Raw genomic sequence first — 20,459 nt, 5'->3', positions numbered from 1 at the left:
GAGTAGCTTCATTCAAATGCATGATGCAATGCAAGATGAGCCTGTGTTTGAGAATGGAGGAATGCTATAGATTTGATCCATTTTGTTAAACAGTTTCTAAGGGAAGTATCCAAAGCTGACTGAAAAGTATGAAATGTACAAGCACAAACTGATTTATTACCTACAAATAGATGCACCTGAGGGTTCACTGTAATTAACAAATGTTCAGGTGACTTCGGACTATGGACTATGATGTCATGGGATTAACAGTTGCAAAGCCATTCATTTGGAATGGAAATAAATGCGACAGAGTTTGCATGGAGATGCAGAAGGTTGGTTTAAAAAGTTTTCTTTTATATAATCCGATACAGATAGGAATACAAACTGCAGAAGGTCCCAAAGAAAACTGTTTAAATTTGTCTCTTCATAGCCAGGGTAATATTAAGATACAGGTGTCAAGAAATTATCAAAAGGTTGATGAGATAGTAGATAATTTGGAGAAAAATCTAGTTTTATTTCTTAAACAGATAAAAAAAATTAAAAGACAGATAACAACTTGGTCTAGTTTGTCTAAGTCAGTTTATAGAATTTTTCACAGATGGATGGTGCTGATCGTACACCCAATACAGCAGACAGTGGTCTTTATACAAATCTTGTTTTTGCTACTCCTCGTGAATGGATAGTCATATCAACATTGGGTTGTCACTAAAAGACTTCTTACGATGTCTAGTTCATCCTAAATAAAAATGGTACCAATCTGAAATCCAATATGGCCACCAAAGTGGCCAACTTGTAATGACTACTTCTACATGGATGACCATATCAGCATGGGGTTTTCACTGAAAGACTTGTTTAGTATTCTAGTTGGTCCTGAATAAAAATGGTGTTGATCTGATGTTCAATATGGCCACCACAGGGCCATCTTAAAAGTCTTGTTACTCCTCCTGTTCATATCAACATGGAGATTTAATTGAAATACTTCTTATGATGTCACTACTCCACCTGAATGGATGATCATTATTTCACCAAAAAACTTCTAATGACTTTGTCCTAAATGAAAATGGTGCCAGTCTGACATTCAATTTGAATTTTGTGTTATTGCTTAAGAATATCAGAGTTGGTTTCCACACTTAGTCTGTAAACAGAAGAAATGGTCTTACCTTAAATTCCTGGAAATTCATTTGCCCTGTCTCTTTAAGGGACTGTTATTTATGACTGATAAAAGTTGGGACATGAAATTATATCAATTTTGTTCTTACAGTTTTTTAAAATAAATATCACTTGGCATAGTTTGGATATTGTGATGTTTTTTAATTTGCAAAAAATACAGTTGTTAAGGGACTGTGATAACAAATTTATGGTTTTTAAGGGACTGTCATTATGAATTAAACTTCAGTAACATCAATAAAATATCATAAAGAAGTCTCAGAAATATAATTGCAGTAATAATGCAGAGGTAGGTGGCTTTGTCCTTCGACAAGTACATGTATACTCAGCTACAGCAATCATGCTAATATTACATAGTAAAAGGTGATACAAGGATTAATGTTGTAGAACAAAGGCTAACCGTCATTGCCTTTAGTCAAACTTATCTCCTTTCTCAAGTAAGTTTCAGGGTTTAGACAATTAACTGGCCTAGATTTCTGTCAGAAAAGAAAAGACACATTCACCAATTATAATGAAAACGTGTCATCAGAACAACCAGCTTGCCAAAATGATAAATGGAATTAATACAATAATACATGGAAAATCATGATTTTGTGTTAAACTAAAACTCAAAACTAAAATGAATCAGTGATGATGTGGTTGATTTGTATTCAGAGTTTAAACCTATATTGTGGTAATTCTTTAGTGAATTTATGACATAGATGTGGTTATGTGCCTGATATGTTTATAAATATTCATTTTTTAAATATAAATTACATTAATTTTTTAGGATTGCTAAAATCTCTGAAAAATAATATAGCTTGAGCATGTGATAGCTAAAATTGGATCTGGAAGAATGAGCTTTGATTAAAAAGATGAATAAAAAAATTCTGATCTGATATTTTTATTAATAAAGAAGGATATAAGTGATACTGAGCATGATACTGTACACTACTAGCAGTCTCGCTGTTGGCATCACAGAAATTATGAAGTCTTTAATTAACTTTATTTTTTTAATTCTTGGAGAAATCAAGAAATATGCACTTACAAAATAAATAACATAAAAACAATCATAGTAGCTTTTAACCATTTATTTACATGGTAATTGTACAAGAGTTGGTCGCTTTTTTGCGACATATGGCGACCTTGCCACTTTTGTCTATAAATTTTATTTTGTCTATAAGTGTTGGGACACCAGAAATGTTATATTTTTTAAAATGCATGTCTTGGCATACAAAATATAATTATTATTTTTTCCAGTCCCATGATTCACCATCATTATGGTAGAACTGTTTCTATAATATGTGTCAGTTACGTGTTCAGTGTGCTAATAACTCCTGTCAGTTAACATGATACTGTTAGATATTGTGTTACAGTGTGACATGATTTCAATGAAATGACATTCTGAACTATTTCCTGAAAATGTTATAAGTGCGCAAATGATTCTTCAACACACGTCACTGCTAGATTTTACATCATAGAGTAGCATAATGGTTTACACGAAGTGAAATTTTCAATTATTACGTATAACTAGTGTGACATATGGTAATGACTCTTGAGTAGATGTGACTGCTAGTCATGTCATAATTTGATATAAAGAATATTTTGAAGTGACCTTACGAACTATGACTAATTAATGTAATTAATTGTGCATGGATGTGACACTACTAGATATGTCAAGTGTTATAGGTGGATAATGATTTTTGTAAATTGACATTTTGAACAATGACATGTAAATGTGTGCCAATCACTCATCAGTTGATGTCATACTGCTGGTTGTTATATCATAGTGTTGTACAATGAATCATTAAGCGACATTTTTAACTATTACATACAGATGTAAAGTAATAAGTGTGCTAATCACTTTTGAGATATATCCTCTGCGTATATTGTTACAGGTCAGCTTTTTCTTGCTTTTACAGGTCGAGAAAGTCCAGTCACTGGCCATGGAGGTGAGGTAACTGAGTACCAGTGTGTAACGACACCCTGTCTTGTGGCTGGTGTCAGTCAGCTATTTAGAAATCTGGTTATTTTGGCACCCCAGGACACTCTAACTGCACTTAAAAATCAAACCATTCTTCCAATCCTCAACAGGTAATTATGTCTATCAGAGGAAATTACTGGCATGACTTTTTAATCATAAAGCCTAAAGTGTTATGAACGGTTGTCATAATTGAGCATATATATAACCTTCCAGATGGGAGCATTTTCCTTCCAAGATGATGGGTGTCACTGGTCCCTCCCATAACTCACTGAGCTCTCTTGTGTATGCAAAGTCATTATCAAACATTTTTACTTTTTCAATTTTTTTGCACACCTTGTTTCCAGTGTAGTATATTTATGGTAAATACTGCCTGCAATCATGTGGATTAGCCTAAGCAGAGCAAGTCAATTTAGTTGCGAATTTCAAAGCAGCATAAAATGATTAACATCACTTTGATTCTTTTGGCAGGCAGATTGGCTTCGTTGTTTGTCAGCATGGATTATCCTGTGCATGATCAGGAGTAATTCTGAAAGGATTTTAAAGGGATAAATTGATTATGGGCGGATCACTAAAGAGTTCTATCAGCATAAAACATTTAATATTACACTGATTTCTTCCACAACATAGGTTCTGTTTTGCTGTATAAAGTTGCCCAGATGGATTATAGTCTATACTATGTGTGATTAAAACTAATTTGGACAAGATTAACAATGTTTATTGATTCTGGTTGGACTAATAAAGAGCTTGAGTGGCATAAAACATGGTTGGTTTGGCTTCCCAATGCTACAACACCAAAATCTAAGCAACCAGAATATCATACAAAATTCATTGATGGATAGAAAAAGGAATTTCTCTGGTTGAAATCAAGTTCAAAGATGATAAGAAAGTTACAGACATGTGCTGCAAAGACAAATTTGCCATTATTATTGAACATCTTCCCTCTTTTGATGTCAAAACTCCCAACCAAATTTTGCAAATCTCACAATTTGTCCTAAGCTAACTTTTCTGTTCTGTCACATGTATGATTGAGCAATGTTCAAAACTATTGTTGTCAACATCTGTTAGATGCCAAGATTCATTTCTATCTTTTGGTCAACCTAAATGCATATTACTGATGCAGGTAGCTAAATATTTACCTGCTGTCAACTTATTGATTTTGAAAACTTTATGTGCATAGTTCCTGTGATTTTTTTTTCAGTCATTTTATTCCATTCAATGTTGTTGAGTTTTGGCAGTTTGTACCCGAGTCATGAAAAGTGTTAAACCATGCTGAGACATTTCCACTTACCATATATATTTGTTTATAAGCTGAGTCTAACAGCCATATGTGCCAGCAGATCTGGGACTATGCAGTTTGTTAGGAGTGATCAGTAGAACAAGCAACATAGACCCTGATCTGCTGGTGCCTTATGCAATGACAGATCAAGGTTTATGTTGTTTGCAGATGGACTTAATTTACAAGCAGGTATATACCTAATTTGACCTAACTGTATATTTCCTATTTTATTCTAGTAGTAGTATGCAAAAGTATATATTTTATTTTGTATTAGATATTTTGATTCAAAAAAATATGAAGGCTATGAAATTTAAATATTTCCATAAATCTTTTAAAGAGAACAATTATTGACTGAATTTCATTAAAATGGCAGATTAAATAATAATAATAATAATAATAATAACAATAAGTACATTTCAGGTCTTGCTGGAACCAATTATACAAAGCAAAAAAAATTACAGGACTTTCGTTTATGCAATGGACAGTTTACCTGTATTGCCAAATATCTCATTCAAACAGATCTTATTATCTGATACTTACAGCGTCCATTGGATTCATTTTTATGTACTACAGTGTACAGAACCACATTCAATATAATACAGTGAGTGAAAAATTGTAATTGATTAATTACATTTTGCAGTGTGATTGATGTAACATTCCTGGAGGCTATACAGAATATGCCAATCACCAGTCAACTGGAATTGTTTTTCTGTGACCTGATCCGAATGCATAGCAGCATCCTGGGTCTCCTGAGAACATGTCTCGTGTATGACACCTCAACACGAATGAGTGTGCTTGAGGACAAAGTTCTGCTAGGAACCATTGTATCATTACTCAGGATCAGATATGAAGGTAGGAAAACACGACTTGTTTTTATTAGATCTACTGGTCATAGACTGGAAGAGCATTGTCCTGTTGTTCATTGTCTATCTGTCATCTGTAATCTGTCTGTTAGCACAAGTTTTTTATTTTTTGCAGGTTCTTCTAAACTATTTGGATGAATTCCATGAATCTCTGTACACACATTCATGATGATGTCTAGTTGGTCCTAAATGAAAATGGTCATCCTGTATGGTGGTCATGGTGGCCGTCTTGAAAATATTGTTGAATATAGTCCTACTAAACAGTCATTTCAACATTGGGGTTTAGGACTGCTTATGATGTCTAGTTGGTCCTAAACAAAAAGAGTACTTCTCTGACATCTGCTGTGGTGGCCATCTTTAAATTCTTGTTGTCACTACTTCTCCTTAATGTTAGGTCACGTCAGCATTGGATTTTCACTTAAGACTTATGATGTCTACTTATTCATAAATGAAAATGGTGTTGATCTGACATACAGGATGCCCGCAGTGATAACCAACTTTAAATAGTTTTGATGCTATTTGTCCTTAGACTTTTGATGTCTAGTTGATCCTAAATGAAAATGATGCCTTTTGGACAACCAATATGGCCACTGTGGTGGGCATCTTGAAAATCTTGCTACTGCTACTCCATCGGAATAAATGGTCTTCTTGTCATGGGGTTTCAGGACTTCAATATGTTGACATAATTTAGCAACCATGCAAAGTACATATGCACTAATAGTAGTCCTGCAAATCTGGTAACCTAGCAAGATCATTGTCAAATGATGCAATGCTGTGTGAGAACACTTTGAATTGTGTTTATAGGGGACAGTAAAAAGACACAATGCAAACTTTGTGCAGGGACAGCAGTAATAGCTGCTATTGACATATTACCATCATTGTCTGGCACAATGCTAACTTTGTCCAGTGACAGCAGTAATAGCTGCTATTGACATATTACCATCATTGTCTGGCACAATGCTAACTTTGTCCAGTGACAGCAGTAATAGCTGCTATTGACATATTACCATCATTGTCTGGCACAATGCTAACTTTGTCCAGTGACAGCAGTAATAGCTGCTATTCACATATCAACATCATTTCCAGTAGTAACATCTCAGGAGGAAATCAGAATTTCATTTGTTGTTTCAACTTTGAAAGCTGAAATTTGCTCTAACTTCAGCGTCCATTTTTTACTTGGTTTAGATAAATAAAGCTGCATATTCAGAATGAGTCTTCTTTTTATTTTTTTATTAAGGTTTTTTTTTAGAATTAACTTGAGGACTGTAGTAATTTAAAATCTAATTCAGACATTTATGACTATTTTTAATTACCAATACATTAACACAAATCCCAGCTTGCATGAAACTTCTCAGCCTATTTTTGATCAGCCATCATTTAGACATTCCAACAAAAATACTGCAAAAATTCTCATTTTCAAAACAATTGTCCATAAATGTGCTGGTCCTAAAAATATGTGTGGTGATATACAAATTTAAAGTCACTTAGACAATTATGTACACAAATTGAGATGTTTTGTAAAGGCAGGGACAGGCTTAGGTTATATATGTTTCACCAAGGTAAGAAAACAGTTTTGAGAATACCTTTCAAATAGCTCTCCCATGCACTCTCCAGTTTTCATTGGCTGTCACTAATTATGCAGATACAACAATGGTGACTTCCATAGATATGAATGGGTCTGTATTTCAACACAAAAAAACTTTGTAAGTTTTTATTTAAATGTCATCCACTCATTAGAAGAGTTACATAGCTTAGTGAAGACAGGACAGTTCTATATACAAAGTCAGAGAGGTCACAGTTGCTTAGAGAGTTTTCTCAAAATATTGTTTTCATGGCTTCAGATGTAACTGATGGTGATGATGGTAAATATTTCAAGTTGACATCACAGCAGTTATTCAAACACAAATCAAATACAGGTTATGAATATTCAGATAGAAAAATCAGGTATTCCTTTCAGAACCAGTCAGATCATCATTTTTCTACATTTTAAAAATTTAATTCAATACAGAATATTTTTTATTTATAAAGTAGTATTCACATATTCAAATTGGCATCTGAGTTTATTTCGTGACTGACACATTTCTTGTGGAATAGGGTAAAAATAAATTTTGTTGCCACCTGGAATAGGGTAAAAATAAATTTTGTTGCCACCTGGAATAGGGTAAAAATAAATTTTGTTGCCACCTGGAGTAGGGTAAAAAATAAATTTGGTTGCCACCTGGAATAGGGTAAAAATAAATTTTGTTGCCACCTCTATTGCTCATTTTTTGCGCTACACGAAATTCTAAATTTTCATCAGCTGGCAATGAAAAATGCATTGCTTATCATGCATTAACTTGTAAATACAAAAGAATTTAAAAATTAAGTTGAACAATAAACAAATATGAATGCATAAACATTTCATTCATAGTAATTTAGATGTTAATGAAATCTATAAATTATATATCAGACAATATAAGAACTTTTGTCATGGACGAGACCAATATAACAGTCTTATAACATGGTTCATATTGCATCTACATCATATCAGCGCATTGCAGATGGCAGCATGATGCAGTACATGGTACAAGTCTAATGTCTTATACATCCCAATATGTGTTAAAGTCATACTCGCCTGTCAATCATAGGGGTCATTCTTTTTGACAGCATTTTTGACTTTGCCATTGTTGGCTTTGGCATCAGTGTAAGGTTTTTGTCATCAAATTTGATGTATGTATTTACCTTGGAGGGTGCTGCCCACCAATACAAAAGTAAATCACTCCAGAGATTACATTCAGGGTTTTGTGTTTAGATAAGTTTTTTCTGATGCTGTTGTATGTACAGTAAAAGTTGGCTGATATGTTTATCTTGGAGGGTACTAATCACCATTGGCTGAGTTATCCAGACATGAAACTTGATAAATTTATTCGTTATAAAAGTGCTGTTTATCACATACAAAAAGGAGGTCACAGTGACATACTTTGTACACTCAAAAGGCTGTAAAATGTCACCAATTTCTGAGGGCTGTTAAATTTAAACATACATGGTACCCAGGGAAGTCAATTTTTAAGAAATATATGCCAGAGTACTCTGGTTACTCAGAGGGTTCATATGAAAATGATACAAAGTTCTAAATTGTATCCTTGGGTGACTACCCCACATTAAAAGTGCCTTCCCTGGGTATCAAGTACATTTTACTGGAACAGTCCTAAGCATGTACGTGGTTTACATTCATGGAAACGATGCCATTTAATCAAAATGATCAGAAATTCAACTTTTCCCCCAGTCTACCCAATAGGCTTACTTAAGAGCTGAGAACAGCTTTTGTTACAACTGTATGGTCTTAAACTTTATAACAGAAAGAAGCAAAACCAATAAGTTTAGTAAAATTCAACAAGTAATTTATTTCCCTCAAATATAAAGTGAAAATTTAACAAAATACAGTATTGTGATTTAAATCCCAAATAATCCTGTTTTATCACAAGTCCAAAGTATAGAATTTTCTGAATAATTCCAATACCCCAATACATCTTGATGTATATTAATGATATAATCTGAATAAGTTTGAATGAGTCCTCAATAATCCCAATATAGTAGTTTAATCCAGGGAGTCAATGAGCACTTTGTAATTCCAATTAATAATTTAAAAAAATAATTCCTCTCAAATTATATCTGAGCACAACTATAATTGATTTCACAGACTGATCATAAAACAGGAATGAAGACTCTATTTACAAAACTCCTAGTTATCTACAGACTGTCATCTAACCTATGAAACAAAAGAATACCCTGGAATTCCCTAGATGTGTGTCATCTCTAGCGGAAAATTCCATCAAACTGTCAACATGTTCCCTTCAAGAACATTCTAAAATCTTAAAGTTAGACCTTGAACTCAAATTTTAGTAAACATGTTTACAGATGATCATTATCTTAAAGTACAATCTACAATCTTGGACAAAATTTAAACATGCATTACAGCTATATCTAACCCATTATAATGTTCATTCTCTACCTCACCAACTTGTGATTGTTTCATTTGCTGCAGTTCTTTCACCTCTTATTATGACACGATTTAGTTTGTAAGACCTGTCTTTGATGGATATATCGGACATTTTCAGTTAAACATCTCTAGGATTGTAGTGATATTGTTTCCAGTTGGTACTTTCATGTCCATAATAACAGCAATCAATAATGGGCATACAGCATGGACATGACTACATGTTTTTGAAGGGTCTACAATGACCAAGTAACTACGAAGTGGCTTACAAATCATTCCTTCCACAAAGACTTTCACATAAAAACTGGCATCCTCTTGGGGGCTCTCATTTGATATATTTTAATATCATATTCATTTTGGTATTTCTACAATCAGATACTTATATGCTATACCAACAATGTAAAGGCCATGCCAGTTTAATAATTTCTCGTACAATTTTAATTGGAAAAAATCAGAATACTTTTCTTCATGCTGGGATCAGCCTATCTCACTTTATTCCACTAATTGGGGATCAACCCAGAATACATTCTTTTGTGGGGATTGGCCTAGCATAGATTTACTTACGATAGGATCAGCCCAGAATACATGCAGATGCTGGGATCAGCCTAGTACAGATTTTACTGGAGCTGGGATCAGCCTAGCACCATCTACTTAAGCTGGGATCAACCCAGAATACACTTTAATGCTGGGATCAGCCTAGCACTGATTCTACTTGAGCTGGGATCAGCCTGGCAGACTGGAAATCATCCATGTTTTGTACAGTGTTTCATTTAGATTCTAGCCCATCAGTAGCCCCCACAGAGAGAGACATATATTGATGTTATTGTATTTATACATTTTGACTTGGTTGAATATGGGTAGTAATTAATAGAAATTTGTTGAATTGAGAGAGAGAATTCAATTTACTCAAGTAATCTTTATGTTCTTACAATGCATGTATTAAACCATTCCTCATACAGATCTGTTTTTTGTTGTGCATATGAAACAGTGTTGTTTAAATTAAATATTTCTAATCAAAGATTATGTTAACAAACATGTATTCAAAAGGTAAAAATTGATGTTTCAAGAAATTTTTGTCAGCGTTATCAGTAGATCGGTCTGATGTGTTATTGTAAAATATATGCTTCAAGCAGTTCTTAACTTCTACTTTTCATTGTGGTGCCACATTCAGTATGAAAATTATGTATGCTATAAGAAAAGAAGGAGTGTAAAACATCCTCCTAAACAGTATCTTTATGCAGACATGTGGACATACAGTTTAATTGGAATGGGACATTCCTGCATTACTGACAGCCACATGCATGATCATTTACATGATTATCCTGGTGTTTTTGTCACGAAATCAGTAAGTCAAAAAATTAGGACCAAAATCAAAAGACTGCCAGATAATTTGGGAGACTTGGCATGTACAGACACTTCGATCTGTACAGTCACAAAACTTGACAGGTATCTTCACCATGACTAGATACTATGGGCAAATAAGCACGACATTTTTCTTGCTGTTGTAATTGTGCAGGGTTCTGGAATATGTTACAGTGTGAACAGGCAAGATATAGCATTTTGTAGAATTTATGTGTTACCATTTTATTTGATTTATTGAATGAAATCAGTGATTTTTGTGATAGAATCTTACATGTATATTCATTTCATTTGAAATTTATGCAGCTTGTTTAATAATTTAAATCTTTCTTCATTCATGGTTTAGCACTGATCCTCTATATATGTTTATTTATAGGTTCTAGGGATACAGATGAGGTATGTAAGGATTTGTGGTGCACAACCCTGTCTTTTCTAACAACCCTGATACAGTTACAGTGCGTTTCAGCAGTGCAGGTCCTTACACAAGTCCTGGAAAGACAGTGGATTCCTATCTCTGGTAAATCTGTTAACTTTATATGAAAATTATTTTACATTAATTGTACAGCATGTCTTACAATTTAATCAAGTACTGTGAGTTCATTTATTTTGTTGACTAAAATTTTCATTGTTTTTATTTTCTGAGGCTTTGGACATACCAGCCCCAACAAGATCAAGGCAGTTGATATTTTTCCATTAGTTAGACCAGTATTCAGTAAGGTGCAATGAAATATCATTTGCTTCTATTGTCAAATGGGAAAAAGGCATTTTATCAGTTCATTAGTAAAGCCAAAATTATTCTTCAGCTAAAACATTTGTAAAGTATACTTTGACCTTTGTAGCCTCCAATTCATTTTTCAAAACTGGAGGTCAATGGGTTCATGGCAAATCTCGATGTTGATGTAATTCTGTTTTTTTCTTCATTTTCCTTTCTAATTTCATCTTGTGGCAGTAATTATGAACAATACTCAGATAGACACATGAAGTGTAATAAATGTATCTGGGATAAATGTTGCTTTTCTGCTTTTTCTCAGAGAATCAAAATACTTCAGTGCTGATTGTTGTAACTTTTTGAGAGGCCAATTGTCTGTTTTGCGATCATCACATTCTTGTTTATTGGAAAGTATTTCTAGATTATACTGCAAAGATAAGCTTGATTGATCATGCTGGTGTTTTGCATGAAAAACATGGGCAGATTAAAGTGTCAGAGGTATTCCTGTAAAGCTAGTCTGGTTCTTTGACTATTTCCACTATTTCCACTGAATATATCATGAAACCCCAGATCTGGACCAAACCCAGACATGTTAATTCCAAGATTTGACCACAACAATCACATTTTTATATTTTTGCTATTATTCCAATAGTTTAATTTAAGGAACATTTTCAGTAAGACTTGTGAAATCATAAAGGTTGGCAGATCTCAGATCAAGAAATGGCAACAGTTGATTACTTTTTGCATTCAATACTCTGTATACATTCTTACTTGTTGTGTTAGATATTTTTATCTGTTTTCCTTTTGTTGACCACTGTGATGATTAATTTTTGTCACTTACCTCAAATCAGATGAACAGTATCTGATCTTTTTTCAACTTTCAATGGGTTAAGTGATGGCTACAGAGTTCCAGAAGTTCATTTCACCTTATGATGTCATCAGCCTTACATTGTGTCAAACTATTTCATACTTTTGAAGTCTAAACTGTTGAAGTATCACACTATGACATAGTATAGTTTCTCACATGATTTCGGTATTATTTATGTTGTTGTACCTATATCATAATGTTTCATAACACTTCATAATATTGCAAAATATATCATTGTATGATATAAGGTAATTGGGAGATATGAAAATGTTCATCAAACTCATTTCATTACACTGATCTCGTGAGATTTTTTTTTGTATAGTCTTATAATTATTTATTGTTTACTTTTGTCACAGCTCAATTATTTGACTTTTTTCATAAATTTCATTTTAACTGAGTGCTTATTTATAGTCATCTATTGATGACCAAACAGTGTCCTGTTAGTTGCATAAAGTTGAACTCAGGTTTAAAACCAATTTAATGTTTCTAAGAGTGATGAAAAAACATTTAGTTTTCTGTCATGTGATAAGTAAAATTTTAAACAAGTTTTGAATCCCATTAAACGATTTCAGCCTTCTTCTCACCAAGGCTTAAAAAATAAATTGTTCAACTTGTTTTAAATATTTCATATCAGCCCATCAGTTGAATAAGATTATCTTCATACAGCTAGGATAGAAAGATGTCTGTTCTGTTTTGAAGACGATATCATTGTTTTCTATGTTTTCAAGGGGACATTTGAGGATGGCATTTCATGTTGAACATTGATTTTGATCATTATTTTCAGAAAAGTTAAAAGATATCTTAGAGGATCAAGCAAGTGAGAACAAGAAGCTGTACTCCAAGTGTCTTGAATTTCTCTGTGTAGTGTTTAGTGAGGAGGGAAAACTGCAGGCAAGACAGCCTGCAGACTTTGAGGGACTGTCCTTAACAAGCCTACTAAATTCTCCACTCAAGCCAGGTACTGTTTGATATCCATCATGTAACTTTTCTGCTGATTATTGCACTATCTCCTTGTATGATCACATGATTACCACAAATATCTATTCATAAAGTTGCAGCCTAATGCATACGGTGTTGAGCCAGATTTACATGATGAACTGGAAGATCAGGGTATACATTGTTTGAACTAATAAATATAAAGAACAGTATAGATTGTAATATGCTCATGTATTATGCAAAATCAGATCTGTGTTTACAGTTAGGTAACATAGTACTATGTTCTCACTTATAAGTTGAGTCCAACTGCATACTTGACAGACCCATCTCTGCCATTGCATAATGTACCACCAGACCTGAGTCAGCAGTTGGATGGGAATAATGATTGGAATGAAGAAAGTAGACTCTGATCTGCCTGTGTATTATGGAACAGCAGATCAGGGTATTTGCTGTTTGCAATTGGACTCGACTTATGCCTGAGTATATAATCTACAAAGTATCCTCAGGCTTAAAAAAATTCATTCTATTGCTTGTAGCTTTATTTGGTCATGTTGATCTCTCTCTCGATCCACCTCTAGATTCTTGTTAACAAGATTGTGCAAAATCCACGTGATACAAATATATATACCGCTCCAGTGGCCTAGTGGTTAGAGCGACCGCCTCAGATGCAGGAGGTCGTGGGTTTGATCCCCGCCAAGTCATACCAAAGACTTACAAAAATGGTATTAACAGCTGCCTTGCTTGGCACTCAGCATCAAGAGGTTAGTGTTAGGACTGGTCAGCCTGGTGTCAGGATAATGTGACTGGGTGGGACATCATGCTACATGTCTGCGGCACGATGCCCCAGTGCTAGACATCACTATAAACTGCCACATTACAGACATTGTAGCAATATGACTGAAAAATTATTAAAGCTACATTAAAAATCCAAATCACATCACACAAATATAACTTTTCCATGTATAGATGACTGAATTATAATTTCAGGCCATTACATTCCTTAACTATGAGAACCATGTTAGCACAATTTAAAAAAACCCACTTGATGCAAACAAATGAAATTTGGTGGCCATGATTAGATTTCAGGCCATTACCCTTAGTACTGTTTATAACACAGTTATTGTGGCGCCAAGAAACCACTCTAGATAGACAAATGAAATTTGGTAGGCATGTTTGTATATGTAGATGACTTGACTAGGTCTTAACCCATTATAATTGGAACTCATTATAATGCTGTTGTCAAGAACCAAAACATTGACCTAGGGGTTATTCAAGTCCTTGAAATTGTGCTATTCAGCTGTAAAGCTGATAACTCCAGTTGCACCAACTTATGTTTTTCTTCAAACACACCCAGATATATTGTAACTAAACCACACATATATACCACTGAGACTGATTATGACAGTGTCATTAAGTATTAAACATAAAATGAATAAGCTAAACCCCATTGATGGAATTGTTTTAAAATGTTTCCTAAAAATGTTTTTGACAAATTCCACATTCCACTTGGTCATTTTGTAAGCCATGTTGATGGTGTAAATGGTCCAGATTCTGTTTAATTTCTAATCATGTTCATTTCATCTTCTGATATGTGCTTTTTTGGGCAGGGTAATTAAAAAGCACAGGTTTGACATAAATATAATCCTTTATTGCTTTGTCACAGTTTGCTTCACATTACCCTTTGTATATCAATGTGGTGATCATCAAAAGGGCCATAATTATTTTCAGCATTGTTTTTAGCTCTACTGGTCATAGACTAGAAGAAATTATAGAATGTCCTGTTGGATGGACAATTTTGTTATTACTACTATTCCCAAACTATTTTGTAGGACTGTCATGAATCTTTGTACATATTTTATCCCAAAGATCCTAAATTTGGTCCTAAATGAAAATGGTGCTGTTCCAATATGGCCAGCACATCCTACTGAATATAGGTCATATAAACATACGATGTTCACTACAAGATTTCTTATAATGCCTAGTTGATCAATAATGAAAATGGTGCTCATCTGACATCCACTGTGGCCACTGAGGCAGCGATAGTGAAATTTGTGTGCTCCTGAAAAGAAGGTCACATCAACATTTGGTTTTCACCAGGAGATGTTTTGATGTCTAGTGGGTCCTAAATGAAAATAGCTCTGTGAGGACATCCAGTATGGCCACCAGAGAGGAAATCTTAAAAACCTTGTTTTCACTACTCCTGAATGGATGGTCATGTGTGGCTGAGGTTTTTATTAAAAGACTTATTATGATGTCTAGTTGGTCATAAATAAAAGATTGGCAATTCAATATCCAAAATGGCTACCAGTGTAGCCATCTTGAAAATCTTACTGCTACTTCTCCTAGATGAACAGTCATATCAGAATTGGGTTTTCACCAGAAAATTTCCTATGATGTCTAATTAGTATTAAATTAAATGGTGCCAGTCTCACATCTACTATGGCCACCATGGCAGCAAGCATGAATACATGTATCTTGCTGCTACTCCTAAATGAAAAATCATATCAACTTCAGGTTTTCACCAGAAAACTTTTTATGTTATCTAGTTGGTCTTGAGCGATGCTGATCTGACATTCAGTACTGCCACCTTAGTGGAAATCTTGAAGTCTTGTTAACACTATTCCTCTGTGATTGATGGTCATATCAAGATTTTGTTTCATCCAAAGGCTTTTTATGGCATCTTTTTGGTTTTAAATGAAAATGATGCCCTGCAGACTTCCAATATGGCTGCCAGAATCAACATATCGTGTCAAATTCCCCTGAAAATTGATGGTCACATTGACATTGGGTTTTCACCAAAAGTCTTCAAATGATATCTAGTTTGTCATAAATAAATTGGTATATTGGTGCTAGTCTTCTATCCAATATGTCTGCCACGGCAGATAATTTGAAAATCAACAGTCAGAATTTTAAAAAACAAGAAATGCTTTTATCTTTGATTCTGCAAAGTTAATTTCAGACAGTAGAATGTGAATCCATTTGAGGGACTCTTGTTTTATTCCAAAGTTCTGTTACTGTGGGTTTGATCACTTAATGCTGGTGTCACTTGTTTGATTAAACTTCATTGCTGTGTCATACTGGGTGACATCATGTAGTGAAACCATTAGCTATCCAGCAAACAAAAGTGAAGTCACGTTTTCATAGTGACAACTTTCACAACACTGATGGAATAAGCAGTTGAAAAGTATGAATTCCATGCATATATATATATATATATATATATATGCAGTAAGTATACAGGCAGTGTATCTACATGTGATAAGAGGTTAATCAATGAAGGAATGTATGTTGGTAAATGGAGAACATAGAAGAAAGTTATTGCTTGCTTGAAACATTTACTCCTTTGTATGATTTTTCATCCAAATATGAAAACTTTAGGAGCCATGTATCTGCAGCATTATAATGGATACCACATTTTCGATAACTATATTTATTTCAAATTATTTTTTAAAAATAAAGTTTTGAACTTGTTGGGAATACATTTTACAAACACAAATCTAGATAAACCTCCTCCATAAGATGAAAAATTGTCACAACACGGCAATACCAAGTAGACTTAAACAGGACTTGAAAGTTTACTCAAATTATCCTACTTACCTCACATCCATTTGTATAAATAGCCCAGTCCTTAATAAAAGTTGCCTTCCATAAGCAACAATCAGACATAACCAGCCAGGTTTTGATTTTTCCTGCCTATTTTTTTCTATTATTGTAACAGTTGCCTCCCTTGCACAGCCAAAAGTGTTCTCTCCCATGATTGGCTGGTTAAAAGTCACCAAGTTGTTTATGACCAGCTTCCATTCAAAAATATAATCCTACATACCATCTTGGGAGTGAACTTGATAAGTAAGAGATTAAATTTATGGGCAAAGGGGTAAAAAAGATTATTCCCAACCAATTGCAGACTCAGGTCTGGTGGTGCATTATGCAGTGGCAGAGATGGGTCTGTGAAGTTTGCAATTGGACTCAACTTATAAGTGAGAACATAGTACTATGTTACCTAACTGTAAACACAGTTATTAATGTAATTTAAAGATCCAAATTTATATTATATGAATGAAGAATATTGTAAATTTCTCAGCAATATGATGTTGCTGGGTTTTATTGAACATTGTGTAATAAACTGTAAGTGCTATATCAAACTGTGTCACGGTTTTATGGAATAGCTATGTGACAATGGGTCATATGATAGTTATTATATGACATTGTGACCGAAATAGAAAAAAAAAGTTACTATTCTATAATGATTACTTTATTGTCCAGCAGATTGTGAAGATAAGGATGAGGGGAATGCATCTGCAGGAGCCAGAATGTGTAAAGCCTTAGTCAGCACTTATGACCAGTGGATACTTCGAACCACTGATGAGTCCATTCCAGCACTGAAGGTCCATGTTATCACAGCTCTTAGGTCTTTACTGGCTATCTCGTCGACAGCAAAGTCTACAGCTCTGGAGAGTAAGTTATATGCCAGAGTATGAGTGGCCAGAGTATGTGTAGCCAGAGTATGAGTAGCCAGAGTATGAGTAGCCAGAGTATGAGTAGCCAGAGTATGTGTAGCAAGAGTATGTGTAGCCAGAGTATGAGTAGCCAGAGTATGTGTAACCAGAGTATGAGTAGCCAGAGTATGTGTAGCAAGAGTATGTGTAGCCAGAGTATGTGTAGCAAGAGTATGTGTAGCCAGAGTATGAGTAGCCAGAGTATGAGTAGCCAGAGTATGTGTAGCCAGAGAATGAGTAGCCAGAGTATGTGTAGCCAGAGAATGAGTAGCCAGAGTATGTGTAGCAAGAGTATGTGTAGCAAGAGTATGAGTAGCCAGAGTATGTGTAACCAGAGTATGAGTAGCCAGAGTATGTGTAGCCAGAGAATGAGTAGCCAGAGTATGTGTAGCCAGAGAATGAGTAGCCAGAGTATGTGTAGCCAGAGTATGAGTAGCCAGAGTATGTGTAACCAGAGAATGAGTAGCCAGAGTATGAGTAGCCATAGTATGAGTAAAGCAGACTAATGAAGAGAAAGGTTCTATCAGATACAAATGTTCAGAAAGAAAGACCCCCGAGGTTAAACAATTTCTTGCTATTATATATTGATGTTTGGATTTTGGTGTTGATATGAAGGAGCCATTAAAATAAAAGAAACTGATATCCCTATTAGGTCATATGTTTAAACACTCTGTATGCTTGTTACACTATGGGATTGAATCGGGGTCAACTATGCCATTTTGTTTCTTTTTTTAATCACAATACAAAGAATATTTGAGGTTTTCAAACCTGAAATAAACAGTCAGGTGTCTGATGCTGTATTACTAATACAGTTAAATGAAAAGAGACATTGTGGTACAAAATGTTATCTTGTTCCTGATGAATAGATTTGTTAAATATGGAACTCTCCCATTACCTTGATAGTCTTGTAGAAACAGTCATAATGTAACACAATTGCCATTGATAATTTTTCTTGTACTTGATTATTGAGATCAAGGTAGCTCTTCACATTATGTTGCCTGTAGCATTAATTTACATCCGTCAGTACAGTTGATCCATTTTACTGTCAGCTGGCATCTTTTCCTGCCCCAGTCCCATTTGTATCAGTGACATCATTAATCATTATGGCTAGTCTTTCTTTCACAGTGTGAAACTTTTATGGTTTTTGTTATGTACTTCCAGTTTGTGAAAGTTTCTGTTACATAATTAAATTGTGCATTAATATAAAGTACTAGAAACTGAAGGATGTATGTGTCAAAATTGAAATTCTTAACCAGTTTGAGTAAGTGGAAAAGAATGAACTGTGTAGACCTTAATCTGCTGGTACACTATGCCCTAACAGATCTAGGTCTATATCTCTGATGTTTACAGGCACATGAGCATTATGTACATGCAATTATTAATCAGCTAAGTGTGTTACCTTTTACATTTTCCATACCATATTATGGCAAGGCAGATTCTTCATGAGCCTTTTTATTGAGGCCCATGTGAGTCTTTGTAAAATGGATAATAGATAACCGTACAGGATTGTGTGACTAAAATGGATAATAGATAGTCGTATAGGCCTGTGTGACTGTAAAATGGATAATAGATAGCTATGTAGGCCTGTGTGGCTGTAAAATGGATAATACATAGCTGTGTAGGCCTGTATGACTGTAAAATAGATAATAGATAGCTGTATAGTCCTGTATGACTGTAAAATAGATAATATTTAGATGGCCGTATAGTCCTGTATGACTGTAAAATGGATAATAGATAGCTGTATAGTCCTGTATGACTGTAAAATGGATAATAGATAGCTGTATAGTCCTGTATGACTGTAAAATGGATAATAGATAGCTGTATAGTACTGTATGACTGAAAATGGATAATAGATAGCCGTATAGTCCTTTATGACTCTTTTCAAAATGGATAATAGTTAGCTGTATAGTCCTGTGCGACTGCAAAATGGATAATATATAGCTGTATAGGCCTGTGTCACTGTAAAATGGATAATAGCCATATAAGCCTATATGACTCTTTGTAACATGGATAATAGATAGTCTTCAGGCCTTTATGACTCTTTGTAACATGGATAATAGATAGCCATATATACCTGTGTGACTCTTTGTAACATGAATAATAGATAATCATATATACCTGTGTGACTCTTTGTAACATGGATAATAGATAGCCATATATACCAGTGTGACTCTTTGTAACATGGATAATAGATAGCCATATATACCTGTGTGACTCTTTGTAACATGGATAATAGATAGCCCTATATACCTGTGTGACTCTTTGTAACATGGATAATAGATAGCCATATATACCTGTGTGACTCTTTGTAACATGGATATTAGATATCGATACAGGCCTGTATGACTCTTTATAAAATGGATAATGAATAGTCATATAGACCCTGTATAAAGTCTTGCCATGCAAAGCATAGATCTTGTTCAGTTCAATGCACAAGTCATACTGTGCTTTAATTTTTAGGTAGATACAGCTAAAAAGAATTTGAGTTTTAAAAGATTGCAGAAATAAAAGTTTCATTTAATGGATGTTGTTCTGTTTAATGTTGTTTCCCATGGTATGACTTGTTCCATTTCAAAACTTATTCTAACTCATTTATGAGGATCATTTAAATTTCCAGTTAGCCCAAGGCCACTGATATTTTCTCCATCCACACAGTCAGGATTGTTTAACTACCATATGTACTCACTCAAGTTCAACTGCATACCCAGCAGATCATGGTCTGTGGGGTCGGTTTTTGTTCTAATGATCACTCTTAACAAACTGCATACCCAGCAGATCATGGTCTGTGGGGTCGGTTTTTGTTCTAATGATCACTCTTAACAAACTGCAGACCCAGCACTTCATTCGATGTCAGATCTGGATCTTTG

The 20,459-nt window shown here is 34.4% G+C and overlaps 1 protein-coding gene across 1 annotated transcript in view; it reads left to right on the top strand.

Annotated features, from left to right (window-relative positions):
* LOC149770744 (rotatin-like) overlaps positions 1 to 20,459 on the top strand; it is a 76,127-nt gene that overhangs the window by 36,374 nt on the left and 19,294 nt on the right. Inside the window, exons 13-17 of the mRNA XM_089949173.1 lie at positions 3,048 to 3,219; positions 5,026 to 5,237; positions 10,960 to 11,100; positions 12,945 to 13,118; positions 17,363 to 17,551. Of these exons, the coding sequence (XP_089805299.1) occupies positions 3,048 to 3,219; positions 5,026 to 5,237; positions 10,960 to 11,100; positions 12,945 to 13,118; positions 17,363 to 17,551 (888 nt within the window). The remainder of the gene's footprint in view (positions 1 to 3,047; positions 3,220 to 5,025; positions 5,238 to 10,959; positions 11,101 to 12,944; positions 13,119 to 17,362; positions 17,552 to 20,459) is intronic.

This window comes from Sinohyriopsis cumingii, unplaced genomic scaffold (assembly GCF_028554795.1).
Source record: "Sinohyriopsis cumingii isolate HCF-2022 unplaced genomic scaffold, ASM2855479v2 utg002431l, whole genome shotgun sequence".
NCBI classification, from domain to species: Eukaryota; Metazoa; Mollusca; class Bivalvia; order Unionida; family Unionidae; genus Sinohyriopsis; species Sinohyriopsis cumingii.
Note: the sequence above shows the minus strand (reverse complement) of the source record. Positions and strands in the feature narration are given on the sequence as shown.